The sequence below is a fragment of the Lithobates pipiens genome, unplaced genomic scaffold (assembly GCF_037356315.1).
Source record: "Lithobates pipiens isolate NorthernLeopardFrog02 unplaced genomic scaffold, aLitPip1_a1.2 Scaffold_13, whole genome shotgun sequence".
In the NCBI taxonomy this organism is placed as follows: Eukaryota; Metazoa; Chordata; class Amphibia; order Anura; family Ranidae; genus Lithobates; species Lithobates pipiens.
Window position 1 is genome coordinate 75197038 of NW_027507718.1, and position 17141 is coordinate 75214178.

Here is a 17141-nt window from a genome sequence, read left to right on the forward strand (position 1 = left end):
ACTCTAGTCAGCTGATGACGAGGGAAGGCGGGCCTGAGTGACAGAGGTGGGGCCAAATGCCCTATAAATAAGTGAACAGCCCTTCTGCTCATTATTCAGTCTCTTTTGAGCTTGTGTGTTGTTGTGGTAAGGATAGGGTCTGGTTTGTGCATCACACCTGCTGGAGTGGTTTCCATGTCCTCTTGGCTGAGCTCTCTATGGCTGTGAGCTCCTTTTAAGTGTTAATGTGTTTTCTCCTTTTCTCCTCTTTAGGTTCTACATTATGGCTGAAGTAGTGGAGCAGCAACAAGAGCAACAGGTAATTCCAGGAGCTGCCATAGGGCCTCCCTCTGCTTCTAATCTAATGACCTGATCTACATCCACTGTGCTGATCCTCTTTCTTTATCAATGCCCCTTTTTATGACCCAAGGAGGATTTCCCAGTCTTAGGCTGGCATTGCTAGGATTCCAGGGAGCATGGCAGTCAGCTGATGCTGCTTTTCTATCCTACAGCTGGTCTGAGGTCTTAAGCGGAATTTGTTCTTAAAGTGATATTAGTCTCGTGGCTTGGGGTGATTATTTGGGGGGGGGAGAACATGTTATACTTGCCTTCTCTGTGCAGTGGACTGGCACAGAGCAGCCTGGAGTTTTCTTCTTGGGTCCCTCTTCTGTTCCCCCACAGCAAGCAACTTGCTATTGGGGCAGCTGAGTCACGGCTCCCTGTGTCATTCAGACCTGGAGTCTTGCCACCTCCCTCCAGATTGGCTGGGACACAGCAGCACCGGCATTGGCTGCCACCAAAGTCAGCTAGCCAATCAGGGAAGAGAATCTTGCAGAGCTGAGACACCTGTGGACACTGCTGAACAGAGGGGGCTTGGAAGTGATGTCTTTATCTTAAAGTGGGGTTCCACCCTAAAGTGGAACTTCTGCTCATCGGAACCCTTCCCCTCCCTCCGGTGTCACAGTTGGCACCTTTTCAGGGGGGTGCAGATACCTGTCAAAGACAGGTATTTGCACCCACTTCTGGGCATAGACTCACACGGGTGTCTGTGCTGTCTGCTGGGACACACGGGTCCCAGAGAGAGCGTGGACCATTCCTAGTGTGCTGTGTGACTCGTGCAATGCGCAGTAGGGAACTGGGAATTGAAGCCGCAACGCTTCACTTCCTGATTTCCCCCCCCCCCCCCGCGCCAGCAATTGAGAGCTGAGTGATTGATCTCACCTGCCGACATTGCTGGACCCTGGGACAGGTCAGTGTCCATTTATTAAGTCAGCAGCTGTAATATTTATAGCTGCTGGCATTTTATTTTTTGGGGTGGAATCCCTCTTTAATGTATAGCATGCATTCTACAACCACTTCAGGGCTAGGTTCACACTGATGCGGAGCCCACTAGGGTTCCTGTGTGGGTTCCCACATCGCACCAGAATTGCAGACAGATCACTATGCTCTGCCTCGGTTGTCAGTATAAAGTTAATGATGCGCGCACCCCCCCCCCAAATCTGTTTGCAGGACCGTGCACACTATGAAACTGAATTGCATGGGTCTGAAAACCCATGCGATCAAATTCCAGTGCAGACAAAGAGTTCTGCACCATTTTGGTGCAAATGCAATTTTCAGCCATGCAAACTGTGTGGCTGAACTTGCATTGCACAAGCCTTATATGTGAATTGCATGCAATGTCTGCAATTGTATAAGTGAACCCAGCCTAAAATTTAAAAACCTATAGGCAACCCCCTATAGCTGCCAGCAGTGATCATTGTATTCTGACAGCTGAGACCTTCCACAGTCAGAATACAATAGCGCAGTGGAAGTAATTTCCCTATCAAAAGTGATGGCAATTAAAGAATATTTTTTTCCATTGGGGCTGGCCATACATTATACAAATGCCTTAAGTTTCCTTTAGGTTTACCTATGTAGTATAAGGGCCTGACTGATTGCATGCAGATAAAATGTGTGGAGGCTTGACCTCATATTGGATGGTTTTGGTAACTCTAAAGGAAAACCTGTATAATTACCAGCCTTTAATGAGGCTTGATAAAGATTGGGTGGTGGGGGATTGTTTTTCCTTTTCAGAAGGTACCTTCTCCCTTTGATCTATTTTGTGGGCTGGTAGAGGATAAGCAGCACTTCAGTTTTTGGTGGTGGGCTGCTTCAGTGCCGGTTCACACTAGCGCGATGCCAGACATCAGTCTGTAGCTGGCCATACACTATACAATCTGATTGTTCTTTGAAATCGGGATGATTTGCAAACTACCTGGCGGTAGACAAACAAAGCTTGTGTGTCCTATAACCTAAAAAAGTGGTGCTGTAATCTACAGCAAGATTTCCAACTGCTGAGCTACTTTTTATACAGATGGTGACTGGTCATGTAACCAGTGCCTATCTTATTTTACCTCCAAGTAGAGAATCAGTTTTTCAGCCAGGCAAAGCTATTGGCAAGATGGGTGTCTGAACTGTGCACATTACTTGGTCAGTATGGCAGGGGTAGTCTTAACACTGGATTTTATTAGATATTGTGAGACTTTCTTGTTTGCATCTTTTAAAATGTGTGGTTGAACATTATCACTTATGTAACTACTGCGCTTGGCATCGAAGTGCACTGACAACACTATTCCTTAAATGCCTGGAACAATGCTGGTGTATAACCCTTTGCTTTCCTCAACAGAATGTCGTGCTTAGGTTTATTAACCTTCCCTTGGTGAGCTCAACCTATGATCTAGTGTCTTCCCTTTATGTGAACGCTAAAGATGCCCATCCTTACCTGGAATCGGTTTGCAGCATGGCGGAGAGGAGTGCTAGGACCATTACTACAGTGGCTGTTGATAGCGCTATGCCAATAATACATAAACTGGAACCTCAGAGTATGTAGCTTTTCAAAAACAATTAGCTAATTTTAGTTTTGAGTTTCCTTTTGAGCACTGTATGCTGCTGACTTTGCCTTCTGAAACACAAGCTCCCTTATGGATTCAGTTCAGACTGGGAACAAATGAGATCAAGAATTTAACCTTGGCTAAAGCCTCATGCACACGAGACGCAGTTAAACGCGCGTTCAGATGCAGTTGGACAGTTTTTTCAACTGCACCTGAACTCATTCAATGTTATCCTATGTGTCCATGCACACAGTCTCGTTTTTTTCCTTTTATATGCAGTTGCGTTTAATCTCGTTTTTCCAGAAGCAAAAAAATGCGTTCAGAAACAAAAATTTCTGCGTTTCAGACGCAAAACGCGGCAAAACGCGGTAAAACGCCGCTACCGCGTTTAGCCGCGTTTGCGTTTATATGCGTTTTTAAAGGTGACCTTTTTTTTTACATTAAAAATCTCAAAAATGATTGCAAATGATGAAAAACCATTAGAAAAATATTTTAAACAATTGCAATTGCAAGTGGGCAATCCACAACTTGTGGCAAGTGACGTGGCAAGTGGACAATCCACAACTTGTGGCAAGTGACATGGCAGGTGGCAAGTGATGTGGCAAGTAGACAATCCACAACTTGTGGCAAGTGACGTGGCAGGTGAAGTGGCAAGTGACGTGGAAAGTGGACAATAGACAACTTGTGGCAGGTGACGTGGCAAGTGACCTGGCAGGTGACGCGGCAAGTGACTTGGCAGGTGACGTGGCAAGTGGAAAATCAACAACTTGTGGCAGGTGACTGGCATGTGACGTGGCAAGTGGACAATCCATAACTTGTGACGTGGCAAGTGACGTGGCAAGTGGACAATCCACTTGTGGCAGGGGACGTGGCAAGTGACGTGGCAAGTGGACAATCCACTTGTGGAAGGTGATGTGGCAAGTGACGTGGCGAGTGGACAATCCACAACTTGTGTCAGGTGACGTGGCAAGTGGACAATCCACAACTTGTGGCAGGTGATGGGGCAAGTGATGTGGCAAGTGGACAATCCACTTGTGGCAGGGGATGTGGCAAGTGACGTGGCGAGTGGACAATCCACAACTTGTGTCAGGTGACGTGGCAAGTGGACAATCCACAACTTGTGGCAGGTGATGTGGCAAGTGATGTGGCAAGTGGACAATCCACTTGTGGCAGGTGACGTGGCAAGTGGACAATCCACAACTTGTGGCAGGTGATGTGGCTGGTGACGTGGCAAGTGGACAATCCACATCTTGTGGCAGGTGACGTGGCAGGTGACGTGGAAAGTGGTGTGGCAAGTGGACAATCCACTTGTGGCAGGTGACGTGGCAAGGGACGTGGCAAGTGGACAATCCACAACTTGTGACAGGTGATGTGGCTGGTGACGTGGCAAGTGGACAATCCACATCTTGTGGCAGGTGACGTGGAAAGTGGTGTGGCAAGTGGACAATCCACAACTTGTGGCAGGTGATGTGGCTGGTGACGTGGTAAGTGGACAATCCACAACTTGTGGCAGATGGCATGGCAGGTGACGTGGAAAGTGGACAATCCACATCTTGTGGCAAGTGACGTGGCAGGTGATGTGGCAAGTGACGTGGCAAGTGGACAATCCACAACTTGTGGCAGGTGATGTGGCAGGTGATGTGACAAGTGGACAATCCACATCTTGTGGCAAGTGACGTGGCAGGTGACGTGGCAAGTGACGTGGCAGGTGACGTGGCAAGTGACATGGCAAGTGGACAATCCACATCTCGTGGCAAGTGACGTGGCAGGTGATGTGGCAAGTGACGTGGCAAGTGGACAATCCACAACTTGTGGCAGGTGACGTGGCAGGTGATGTGGCAAGTGACGTGGCAGCTGACGTGGCAAGTGGACAATCCAAAACTTGTGGCAGGTGACGTGGCAAGTGATGTGGCAAGTGGACAATCCACAGCTTGTGGCAAGTGACGTGGCAAGTGGACAATCCACAACTTGTGGCAGGTGACGTGGCAGGTGATGTGGCAAGTGACGTGGCAGCTGACGTGGCAAGTGGACAATCCAAAACTTGTGGCAGGTGACGTGGCAAGTGACGTGGCAGGTGACGTGGCAAGTGGACAATCCACTTGTGGCAGGGGATGTGGCAAGTGACGTGGCGAGTGGACAATCCACAACTTGTGTCAGGTGACGTGGCAAGTGGACAATCCACAACTTGTGGCAGGTGATGTGGCAAGTGATGTGGCAAGTGGACAATCCACTTGTGGCAGGTGACGTGGCAAGGGACGTGGCAAGTGGACAATCCACAACTTGTGGCAGGTGATGTGGCTGGTGACGTGGCAAGTGGACAATCCACATCTTGTGGCAGGTGACGTGGAAAGTGGTGTGGCAAGTGGACAATCCACTTGTGGCAGGTGACGTGGCAAGGGACGTGGCAAGTGGACAATCCACAACTTGTGACAGGTGATGTGGCTGGTGACGTGGCAAGTGGACAATCCACATCTTGTGGCAGGTGACGTGGAAAGTGGTGTGGCAAGTGGACAATCCACAACTTGTGGCAGGTGATGTGGCTGGTGACGTGGTAAGTGGACAATCCACAACTTGTGGCAGATGGCATGGCAGGTGACGTGGAAAGTGGACAATCCACATCTTGTGGCAAGTGACGTGGCAGGTGATGTGGCAAGTGACGTGGCAAGTGGACAATCCACAACTTGTGGCAGGTAATGTGGCAAGTGATGTGGCAGGTGATGTGACAAGTGGACAATCCACATCTTGTGGCAAGTGACGTGGCAGGTGACGTGGCAAGTGACGTGGCAGGTGACGTGGCAAGTGACATGGCAAGTGGACAATCCACATCTCGTGGCAAGTGACGTGGCAGGTGATGTGGCAAGTGACGTGGCAAGTGGACAATCCACAACTTGTGGCAGGTGACGTGGCAGGTGATGTGGCAAGTGACGTGGCAGCTGACGTGGCAAGTGGACAATCCAAAACTTGTGGCAAGTGGACAATCCACAGCTTGTGGCAAGTGACGTGGCAAGTGGACAATCCACAACTTGTGGCAGGTGATGTGGCAAGTGACGTGGCAGCTGACGTGGCAAGTGGACAATCCAAAACTTGTGGCAGGTGACGTGGCAAGTGACGTGGCAGGTGACGTGGCAAGTGACGCGGCAAGTAGACAATCCACAACTTGTGGCAGGTGATGTGGCAAGTGACGTGGCAGGTGATGTGGCAAGTCACGTGGCAAGTGGACAATCCACAACTTGTGGCAGGTGATGTGGCTGGTGACGTGTCAAGTGGACAATCCACAGCTTGTGGCAGGTGGCATGGCAGATGACGTGGAAAGTGGACAATCCACATCTCGTGGCAAGTGACGTGGCAGCTGACGTGGCAAGTGATGTGGCAAGTGAACAATCCACAACTTGTGGCAGGTGACATGGCAAGTGACGTGGCAGGTGATGTGGCAAGTGACGCGGCAAGTAGACAATCCACAACTTGTGGCAGGTGATGTGGCTGGTGACGTGGCAAGTGGACAATCCACAGCTTGTGGCAGGTGGCATGGCAGATGACGTGGAAAGTGGACAATCCACATCTCGTGGCAAGTGACGTGGCAGGTGATGTGGCAAGTGACGTGGCAAGTGGACAATCCACAATTTGTGGCAGGTGACGTGGCAGGTGATGTGGCAAGTGGACAATCCCCAACTTGTGGCAAGTGACGTGGCAAGTGGACAATCCACAACTTGTGGCAGGTGCCGTGGCAAGTGACACGGCAAATGCAAGTGTACAACTGCTCTCTATGCTGCTGCTGCTCACTCTGATCAAAATAGCAGAAATAGTTAAAAAAAATGCTTTGAGAGCTTGGGGAGGGTCTACATGATGTTATCTTTATAAACGCGTCTAAACGCAAACGCGTCTAAACGCGTCTAAACGCGACATGCAAACGCGGCAAAACGCGCGTTTCTAAACGCGCGTTTCAGCTTTTGTTTCATCTGCGTCTCGTGTGCATGAGGCCTAAGACTTGCATGCCAGCATTCAGTTAAGGGCCTCTGCATGCTGCAGTTCCAGTCTTCCCTCCTGGATAAACATGGTTAAAGTCAACAACACCGAGAATTTTGTTTTACTTGTTCCAGAGCTGTGATATTATGCAACATGTTTGTATAGCTGCACCTTTCTGGATGGCCCTGTGACTGGAAATGTCTGGCTTTTGTGCATGTGTGATGTGATTTAATGCAAGACCATCTCCTGCCATGTGAGGCTGCAGCCTAAAACGTCTGCTGCCCAAACAAAGCCTATATGGTTTAGTGTGCAGGCTAATCTGAACAGCCCGTAAAGTGGGACAATGTTTTTAGAAAGGAGCATATGTTCCACATTTGGTAATCATGCTAACAAAGTGTGCATGCTGTAAATTGCCTCCAGCATTTCTGGAGGTTGCCATTTTGCTGAAGCCCAGAGCCCCTGAACAGCAGTAAATCTTTAGACTGTCAGCAGATTGGCCTCTACAAATTCAGCACAGTACTAACAATGGAGTGCAACTGAGCATGTGCAGAGCAGGCTTAGACAGTGTTACTGTAATTTTTAAATGGTAGGCACTTGCCTGCAAAGGGGCCCACCCTGAAGTGATCTAGCAGGACAAATTTACTTTAAGCTGGCAACTGCCTAGCAAGTCATCAATGATTACTTTTTCTTACTAAATTCATTCTAATTGTTCCAATTGGAGAACTACATGTTTTGTTGCAGTAAACAGCACTTTTATAGTGTGTGTGCCTCGCTGCCAAAATCTTAATGTTTTGGAGCTTATATTTAAGCATGGACCTTGATCAGTCTACAATCTGTCAAAATGTAGAATTTTCTGTAGCAGTAAATTTTTGCAGTGCCAGTAAGCTTGGTTTCCTTTACTTTTGTAGGAAGTAGGTGAAATGTCATAGCGCTAGAGAGTGTCAAGTTTCACCCTGAACTCTACTGCAGAGCTGTGTACCTTGATACTGGTTGCATCAGACTAAAATATTATTTTATTTTTTTCTCCATCTGGTAGTTGTCATGGCAAATAACCTTGCTTCTTTTGGGCTTGAAAAGATTGAAGAGCGGCTGCCTATTTTGCATCAGTCTAGTGACAAGGTAAGTTGCCAGTACTTTGAACAGTTTACTTTTTAAACATGCACTTTTTCTCAAATCGCCGTTCAGGACAACCTTGGAGTGTAGCTCTGCCCATTTTGCAGGAAATACATGCAGCTTTTAATTCCCTCTTCCACCATGGCCTTGGTTATAATTTCCTCTACCATGGTGGAAGTGCTGCAAGCAACCAGCTCAGAAGAGCAATGGTCTGCAGGAGGTGGTGCATCCTGGGATCCGGTGTATAACCTCGCTGCTGGTTAGTGGTCTGTTCTGCATGTCAGGTGGCACATCTTCCTGGTGGGGCGACAGGGGGTTTCAGTTGCCTGGAGGTCAGGAGGTGGGTCGTCTGGCTGGTGGTTTCTGGCCTTCAGATGATGCCTGAACCTTTAAAAATGATAGATAGATCCTTGGCGGAAGTGGGCATCGGTCAGGCCCAGTTAATAGGGGGTATGGTGCCTCTATCTTCTCCTTGCGGGCTTATGTCTTCTTTATATGTTCACCTCCCTGGGGGTGCCTGCATGGCCTGAGGTGACTCTGCAGCCTGAACACTGGGAGGGCTATTTCTAAAGGTCAGACACCACATTTTTTTTTTTTTTTTTTTTTTGTCCTAGTGGAGGGCTGTCTCACTAAGGAGATAATGGTGTATTGCTTGGGTGATTCTGGTTTGTCTTTCAGTTCAAAGAAGCAGCAAAGTCTAAGCCTGCTCAGAGGAAATGTATATCTTGCAAAAATCCTAATTCATGGCAAAAACAGTGGAACTTGAGGAGACATCCAAACAATGCAAGATCTGTTTTTCCTCTGCGAGAACTGACTAGCTCCTTAACCACTTTCAGACCGGACCAATTTGCTGGTCAAAGACCAGACCACTTTTTGCGATTCGGCACTGCGTCGCTTTAACTGACAATTGCGCGGTCGTGCGACGTGGCTCCCAAACAAAATTGACGTCCTTTTTTTTCCCACAAATAGAGCTTTCTTTTGGTGGTATTTGATCACCCCTGCGGTTTTTATTTTTTGCGCTATAAACAAAAATAGAGCGACAATTTTAAAAAAAACGCATTATTTTTTACTTTTTGTTATAATAAATATCCCCCAAAAATATATAAAACATTTTTTTTCCCTCAATTTAGGCCGATGCGTATTCTTCTACATATTTTTGGTAACAAAAATCCCAATAAGCGATTATTGATTGGTTTGCGCAAAAGTTATAGCGTTTACAAAATAGGGATAGTTTTATAGCATTTTTATTAATATTTTTTTTTTTTTTTTTTTTTTTTTTTGTGACTGCGACATTGTCGGGGACCCATCGGACATTTTTGACACATTTTTGGGACCATTGTCATTTATACAGTAATCACTGCTATATAAATGCAGTGATTCCTGTGTAAATAACACTGGCAGTGAAAGGGTTAACCAGTGGGTGGCAGTGTAGGGGTTAAGTGTTCCTAGGGGTGTGTTACTAACTGTGGGGGGGTTGGGCTTTCATTTAGTGTACACTGATCTCTGCTCCAATCACATGGAGCAGAGATCAGCGTCACTAGTTGCTAGGCAGAATGAGAAAATGTTGTTTATACAGCATTTCCTCCATTCCGCCGCTCCGTGAGACGATCGCGGGGATGCCCGCGGCGATCGGGTCCCGCGACCGGACTCACGGGGGTCCTGACCAGCGCGGGAGCGCGCCCGATGGCACGGCGGCAACGAATATTGGACGTACATGTACGCCAATATGCCTGCCCGTGCCATGCTGTCGACGTACATTGTCGTGCGCTGGTCGGGAAGTGGTTAAGCTTGGTCAGAAGCCCGGCAAGTCCAGCCCCTGAAAATCCACCTCAGGGCCTTTAAATCTTCCATTGCTAGATGGATAAGAACGGCAATCATAGAAGCTTAAAAGGTAAACAAGCCCTGTTAATTAAGGCACATTCCACTAGGGCAATCTCGGTTTCATGGGCAGAGAGGGCCAGAGCCTCTCCGGAGGTCATCTGCGAGGCGGCAACATGGTCCAGTTAATCGACATTTGCTAAGATTACTGTCTAGATTTATTGTCTGAAAGTGAGCAGACATTTTGGACGTAAGGTCCTCCAGGCAGTGGTCCCTCCCTGACAAAGTAAGTTTCTTGCTTATCTTAGAGGCTGTCCTGGAAGATGAGGAAATCGGAGTTAGACTTACCAGTAACTTTTTCTAGGAGTCTTTCAGGACAGCCTGGTTTCCCACCCAGTGTTTTAGACTGACTGCTGGTAGACATATTTAATGGCAGTGTTTGTCTTTCAGAGCCTTCCGGTAGCTCTTAGTTAAACTGGAGGACCACTTTTAAGACAATGTGTATGCATGTTTCCTGTCCTGGAGGAAGGTGACCTATGTCTCAAAGGCTGTCCTGGAAGACTCCTAGAAAGAGTTACCGGTAAGTAACTCTGGGTTTTTGTGCTGTTCAACAGCCCCACAAAAAAGGGACCAGAAGAATTGTTGGACCTCCCAAAGAGGTGGGAAAAGGGAGTGTTGACACCCGAAAGTGACAATCTCACCCCACTGGGCAGAAAATCATCATTTTCTCCCACAGTAGGAAAAGACTACAAGCCGTTTCTCCTCTCCCGAGGTAGTCTGGTGTTTTCAGAAACTCCTCATAGCAAGTTCTATATTGCCAATCTTCCAAAAGACAAGGGAAAAGGCTTCCACAATGACAAGCCTGCTTCAGGATCTACTGCAACAGGAAGTCATTATCCAAGTCCCAAAAAACATCAGGAAGATCAGTTCTATTCACACATTTTGGTGAGAAACCAAGTATTGGTTGATGCTGAAGATTTTGAACAAATCTATCTGCTACACTTTTGGATGGACATGATCTAGTTGATAACAAAGCTATTGACCCCAAGTTGCTTTATGGGATCTAGGTGATTCCTATCTGCATGTCCTGCTAGCCCAAGCTTCTCCGTCTAGCTCAATATGGCATCTCCAGCACAGAGTGAAATGTCTTCACTGTCGGTGATCCATCTAAAGGGGTCCTAGAATATGCTAGCAGAAGTAAAGTGGTAGAAGCAGACTGGAGTCCGAATTGAGAACCTCAAATATGTGCGCAAGCCAGCAGAAATCAAAAGTGCAGATGCTTTTCTCACTCTTCTGGGAAGATCAGAACCTACGCAGACATACTTTTGCCCATCCCTGGCATTACCAGTTGTGTTACACTTTCCATTTTTAGCTAATACCGCTGGTCCTCGGGAAGTTCAAAGGATACTGCACTCTGATCCTGGTCACTCTCTTCTGGCCAAAGAGGTCCTGATTTGCAGCTTTACTAAATCTAGCCACAAATCCTTTCTGGATGCTAACACAAGGGACCCTAAACCATCCAGAAGCAGACCAGGTACAACTGACTGCTTTGGTTTCTTAAGAGCCTGTCAGAAGCTAGTGAAGACTCTACACTCCTGTAGTAAAGTGACATGGGCCATATACCGGAAAGTATGGAAAATTCAATTCCTGGTGCTTCAAGTTTTCAGGTCAAAAGTGTAATTTTAGAATTCTTCCATGGAATGGAGAAGGGACTGGCAACAAGCACCCCTAAAACCCTGGTGGCAGCTCTTTCAGTTTGACACTGTCCAAACAGGAGTTAAGGGGTGGGGTGGCTTTTATACTTTCATCTTGGCACTTGCATGGAATAGGCTGGTAACCCTTAACATTTTTTATTTTTTTCCCCAGTTGGGATCTGTTGCTTGTTTTGCAGTGTCTCGTGGAAGCTCTGTTTGAACCCCCCCCCCCCCCCGTTTTCTGATCGGATAATCCTTCAAACTTACCTGGCATTTCTACCCAGTTTCCAGAACCTTTAAACTTTCACTTTTTAAAAGAAATTCGTTTTTAACCACTCATCAGCTTCAGCTAATCCCAGGAGAAGCTTTCCATGGTGTAGGGAGATGCCTGCTATGTTGCTTAACAGTCGCCACCAAGTTTAGGAAGTCAAATGATCTCAATCTCAGGATCCTTTAAAAGGGATCCAAGAGCACTCTGGGTAGGTGGCTTAAATGGACAATGGCAGAAGCCTACAAAGCTAAGGGAGAACTACCCCCCCCCCCCCCCCCTTTCAGGTACTGCTGTTCACTCTACAAGATCAGTGGCAGTTTCCTGGGCTGAAAGGGCTGGTGCTATGCCTGAACAAATATGCTGGGCTGCCATCTGGTCCAACTTCTCTATTTCTCTGACCCTAAAGGGTTGGACCTGCTGTCATCTGCAGATCAAGCCTTTGGTAGGAACATGCTGCAGGCAGTGGTCCCACCCTAGGGCAAGTTTCTCAGTTGTCCTGAAAGGCAATTTGAGACTTGAATACCATCACGTCTAACTAGGAGCCTTTCAGGACAACAATTAAACCTCTTCTAAGATAACAGGGAGGGCAGTAAGTATCTGTCATGGTGGTTTGGTTTTCTGTGGTGCTTTTCGTCTTTCAGCATGTCAGACCACACAACAACTGAGGCCATGGTGGAAGAGGAGGTATTTAAAGGCTGCATGTGTTTCCTGGAAAATGGGCAGAGCTACTCTCCAAGGTTGTCCCAAAAGGCTCTTTGGTAAACTTATTGGTGACGGTATTTCTGTGCTGTAGTAATCGCTGCAGAAGCAATAAAGTTAATCATAACTTTTAGTTTGTGGAGCAACTCTGTTTTGTGGGTAATTTTTTACTTTTTTTATTTTTTTTTTTTTTTTTTTTTCTCCCTATTAGGTTATTGCTAATGTCTGTGAGACAGCTGTTGGTGCCAAAGAAGCTGTGATTAAAAGCATAACAGGAGTGGTTGATAAGACCAAGGGAGCTGTGTTTGGCAGTGTGGAGATGACCAAGGCTGTTGTGAATGGAAGTATTAACACTGTTCTTGGGAGTAATGCGGTGCGCAAGATGAGCAGTGGTGTTGATACTGCACTTAAAAAGTCCAAGACTCTTCTGGAACAATATCTGCCGCCAACTGATGAGGAACTAGGTGAGTGTTAAGACTCTGCAGTACTGCATAGAACAGGGATTTAAAATCTTCTACACACTGACCTAGGGTCGGACCAACTGTGGGACCATTGTCTCAGGCAGCACTTTAAGGCTGCATTCACACCTGAGCGTAGCGTTTTTACCGCGATTTGCGGCGTGTTTTATCGCGAATTTGTGCAGGGTAAAAGGTCACCAATGTTAAGCATTGCAGATACAGCGTCAAAACGCCCATAGATAGCGCGACAACGAGCGTTAACGCTCAAATCGAGCGTTTCCATTAGTTTCTATGGGAATGAAACGCCCGATTCGCACGACAAAAAAGGGTCCGGAACTTGTTTGAGCTTCAGGCGTAGGGCTTCAGGCGACTTGGAGTGGAGATGTGAACCATCTCCATTGAGAATGTATTTTTTTTTTTTTTTTTCCCCTCCAGCGTTTTGTAGCTTCAGGCGTAGGGCTACAAAACACTCAGGTGTGAATGGGGTAGAGGCTGGAGCCTGCAGTGAAAAGCTGTCGGAGTACCCCCTGCTGCTGCACATCCTAGTCACTAGGCTGTCTTCCAATATCTGCCCACTGGGATGCTGTGAAGGGCATCTAAGGAGTGTGCAGTCCACACTGAGCAGATCGCGGGGCTTGTAAGAGTTGCTGAGTGTGACACTGTCGGATAATGTAACTGCACTGAGGGAGGGATCAGCTGTCCCAAATCGGTGGTGATGTTGGGTGTGGGCAGGACCAAACGGCTATTAAACACCAGCCAACGGGATGGGGTCTGGGCAGGCTGCTATATTTGTGGCTCCACCCCCTTAACTAGCCTAGCTGGTGTTTGATGGCAGCTCCACCCACCCCTGACATCACACTGAGTTGTGACAGCTGCTCTCTCAATGCATTTACATTACATGAGTCACACACTGAGGGGCTCCAGCAAGCTTTATGATCTGTTTAATGAGACTGGCAGCCCTCCAGCTGTTGCTAAACTAAGTCCCATGATGCATTGCAAGGCTGACGGTTACAAGCATGACTCCCACAGGCAGAGGCATGATGGTACTTGTAGTTTTACAACAGCTGGAGGGCCGCCAGTTTGAGACCTCTACTCTAGTATAATAGGTAATCGCCACACTAGTTCCAATAAACTACTGGAGGTAAATTGAAGTGTCAGTAAAAGGCTTGCTGCTAAGAACTTACATGTTCTCACACCACAAGTTCAGCCCTAACTTAATAATCAATGACTTAACAATGGTGAAACCCTCTAATGTATACATCTCAAACTTCAATATTACCACAATACTGGTCTCTGTGATACACAACTTCACATCAAATTCAAACTGAGCAAAACATAAATGACTTGTCAGGGATGGTGGAAACTCCTCTACAAACTGCAATACAAATTAACTTCAAGTGCAGCTTTTTAGTTGGGAGGTTCAACTGACAATTGTGCAACACTGTACCCAATTTTTTTTTTTTTTTTTTTTATTCTACAAATAGAGCTTTCTTTTGTGCTGTAAACAAGTTTTGATTTGAACGTTATGGCTTGATATCCTTTTCCATATGGACAAGGTGCTGTTGCATGTAAATCAGATTTTCTTAACTATCTTGATATAAAATGTGGGGGGGGGGGGGGGCGCAGCATTTCATTCTTGGGCCAGCCGTACATCGACTCTTAAGCAGTTGGGTAATTACAACCTCAAGCACCCCATCAGTGTTTCTAACACTACAAAGTGGGCATAGCTTTGCCAAGTGTGACAAAGTAAGCACCTCCCACCAGGGAAACCAGATGAAAGTGTATTAAGGGAAGATCTGATATTGCCATCTCTATCCTTGCGGATGCACATTTCTTGCAGGTATTAAAGGCAGGAGTCAAACCAGACCACTTGAACTTAACCCAACACCAGCCAAAAGGGTTTTGTTTTGTTTTTTTTTGGAGTAGGGCTTAAAGTGCTTTTTCTGACTTGCATTTGGTTGCTGTGCCATTTTGGTTTAGAGTGAATTGTAGTTGCTTTATCTTGAGAAATTTTCTCTTTAGCAAAGGAGGCTGCAAAAACAGAGGGATTTGAGGTATCAACAGAGAATGCAAGCTACTATGTTCGCTTGGGATCACTCTCTACAAAGGCCCGCAAACGTGCTTACCAACAGGCTTTGACAAAATTCAGAGATGCTAAATGCAGAAGCCAGGAGGCTATTGCTCAGCTGAATACTACTGTTGACCTGGTTAGTTCATTGTATCATGCTTGTCTGTGTCAATATTGTATTATAACTGTATTTGCAAGCTTTTTAATAGGTTGAACATTAATTGGCCTATGCTAGACTTGTTAGCAGTTTACATTACTACCTGTCATTTTATACCCTCTAACAGATAATATTTTGTCTTTTTAAGATTGACTTTGCCAGAAAGAACATGACTGATGCCAATCAAAAGGTACATGATGCACAGGAAAAGCTGTACAAAAAATGGGTAGCGTGGACAAAAAGCAGAGAACAGAATCCTTGTGGAGACCCTGAGGGCACTGAGGTGAGTATCATTCCAGTACTTGAGTAAGAATTTGGCCATGGGTTAGAATGCACTATTAATTTCTTCTTCTTCTTCTATCCATAGCAAATTGAATCCCGCACTCTGACCATCGCACGGAATCTGACCCATCAACTGCAAACTACATGTCTTTCTCTGTTGTCCAGTGTCAAAGGCCTTCCACAAAACATCCAGACCAAAGCTCAGAATGTTAGTGCCATGGCTACAGAAGTGTACCAGAGTTTTCTCTCTGCCTCCTCTTTCAAAGATCTCTCAGACAGCTTAATAAATACCAGCAGGGAGAAGTTCACAAATATGAAGGATTCCATAGATGTGATAGACTTTTTGGTTAACAAAACTCCTCTAAACTGGCTGGTAGATCCCTTTTACTCATTGGCTGGTCGACGTGGGGAGGATGAAGTTGATGGGGCAGACAAAACCAAAGCGATATGAGCTTGCTTCTATATTAGGGGTCACTTTGCACTTAATATTTTATATAAATTTACACCCCCCCCCCCCCCCCCCCCCCCACTAAAGTAGCTTTGCACTGACTTGCCACACTTTGTGCCTTCATCTGAGGCATTCTAGCTCTGCATTACTTTTTGACGTGACCAATACATGCTACCTTGAGCTCTAGTACCCTATGAAAATGTGTTTTCAGCCCATTCGCTGTATATACTATCACTCTGTTCACTCTTTTGTATCAATAAATATTTTGCATTACTTGCTGTTGTCAGTGGTGAAACTTTCCTCTTGCCCTACCCCCAAAAAAAACTCATCCACATTTAGCACTGAATATCTTCCTCATGCATCACCCCTGCTGGGTCCCTGGCTTGCCATGCAGATACTCTGAAGGGGGATGTTTTTTTTTTTTTTTTAACCACTTCAATACCAGGCACTTAAACACCTTCCTGCCCAGACCAATTTTGAGCTTTCAGCGCTGTCGCACTTTGAATGACAATTGCACGGTCATGCTACACACTACCCAAATGAAATTTTTATCTTTTTTTTTTTTTTTTTTTTTTTTTTTCCCACAAATGGAGCTTTCTTTTGGTGGTATTTGATCACCTCTACGGTTTTAATTTTTTGCGCTACAAATAAAAAAAAACGAAAATTTTGAAAAACATTTTTTTTGTTTCAGTTTCAAAACTTTGTAAATAAGTACGTTTTCTCCTGCACTGACAGACGGCATTGGTGTTATACTGTACTAATTGATGCCACTCAATAATGCCCATTGTGGGCACTGATTGGCATCCATTGTGCTGACTGGCATCCCTGGTGGTCTAGGGAGGATTACCTTTTTGCTTAGCATCCCTGGTGGTCTGGTGGCATCCCTGGTGGTCCAGTGTGGGCATCCTCGGGGGGGGGGGGGGCTGTGCTGATGATCGATTTCCCCCCCCCCCCCCCCCTCCCCCTCTGTCAGAGGAGCAGCCGATCGGCTCTCCTCTACTCGACGCGAGTGAGGAAAAGCCGATCACCGGCTCTTCCTATTTACACTGTGATCAGCCGTGATTGGACATGGCTGATCACGTGGTAAAGAGTCTCCGGAGACTCTTTACCGAGATCGTAGTTGCCGGGTGTGAGACTGACACCTTGCAACAATTGCCGCGATGCGCGCGTGCCCCCGGGGGCACGCAGCGGCTCATAATCCTGATCACGTCATATGACGTCCGATCAGTATTATGAAACCACTTTGCCACCGTCAATTTGTAATAGGGCAGGCGGTTAAACACCGGTTTGATATCACTTTTGTATGGTCAAAAGTAGAAAC

The 17141-nt window shown here is 46.5% G+C and overlaps 1 protein-coding gene across 1 annotated transcript; it reads left to right on the forward strand.

The window, feature by feature from the left end:
- The first annotated feature begins 252 nt into the window (after window positions 1-252).
- On the forward strand, window positions 253-16093 carry LOC143974123 (perilipin-2-like). Its single transcript, XM_077475227.1, has 7 exons — window positions 253-298; window positions 2645-2840; window positions 7849-7931; window positions 12619-12871; window positions 14888-15072; window positions 15239-15373; window positions 15458-16093. Exons 1-7 carry the CDS (start codon window positions 263-265, stop codon window positions 15821-15823), a joined length of 1254 nt encoding a protein of 417 aa, XP_077331353.1. The 5' UTR covers window positions 253-262; the 3' UTR covers window positions 15824-16093.
- Window positions 16094-17141: the final 1048 nt, after the last annotated feature.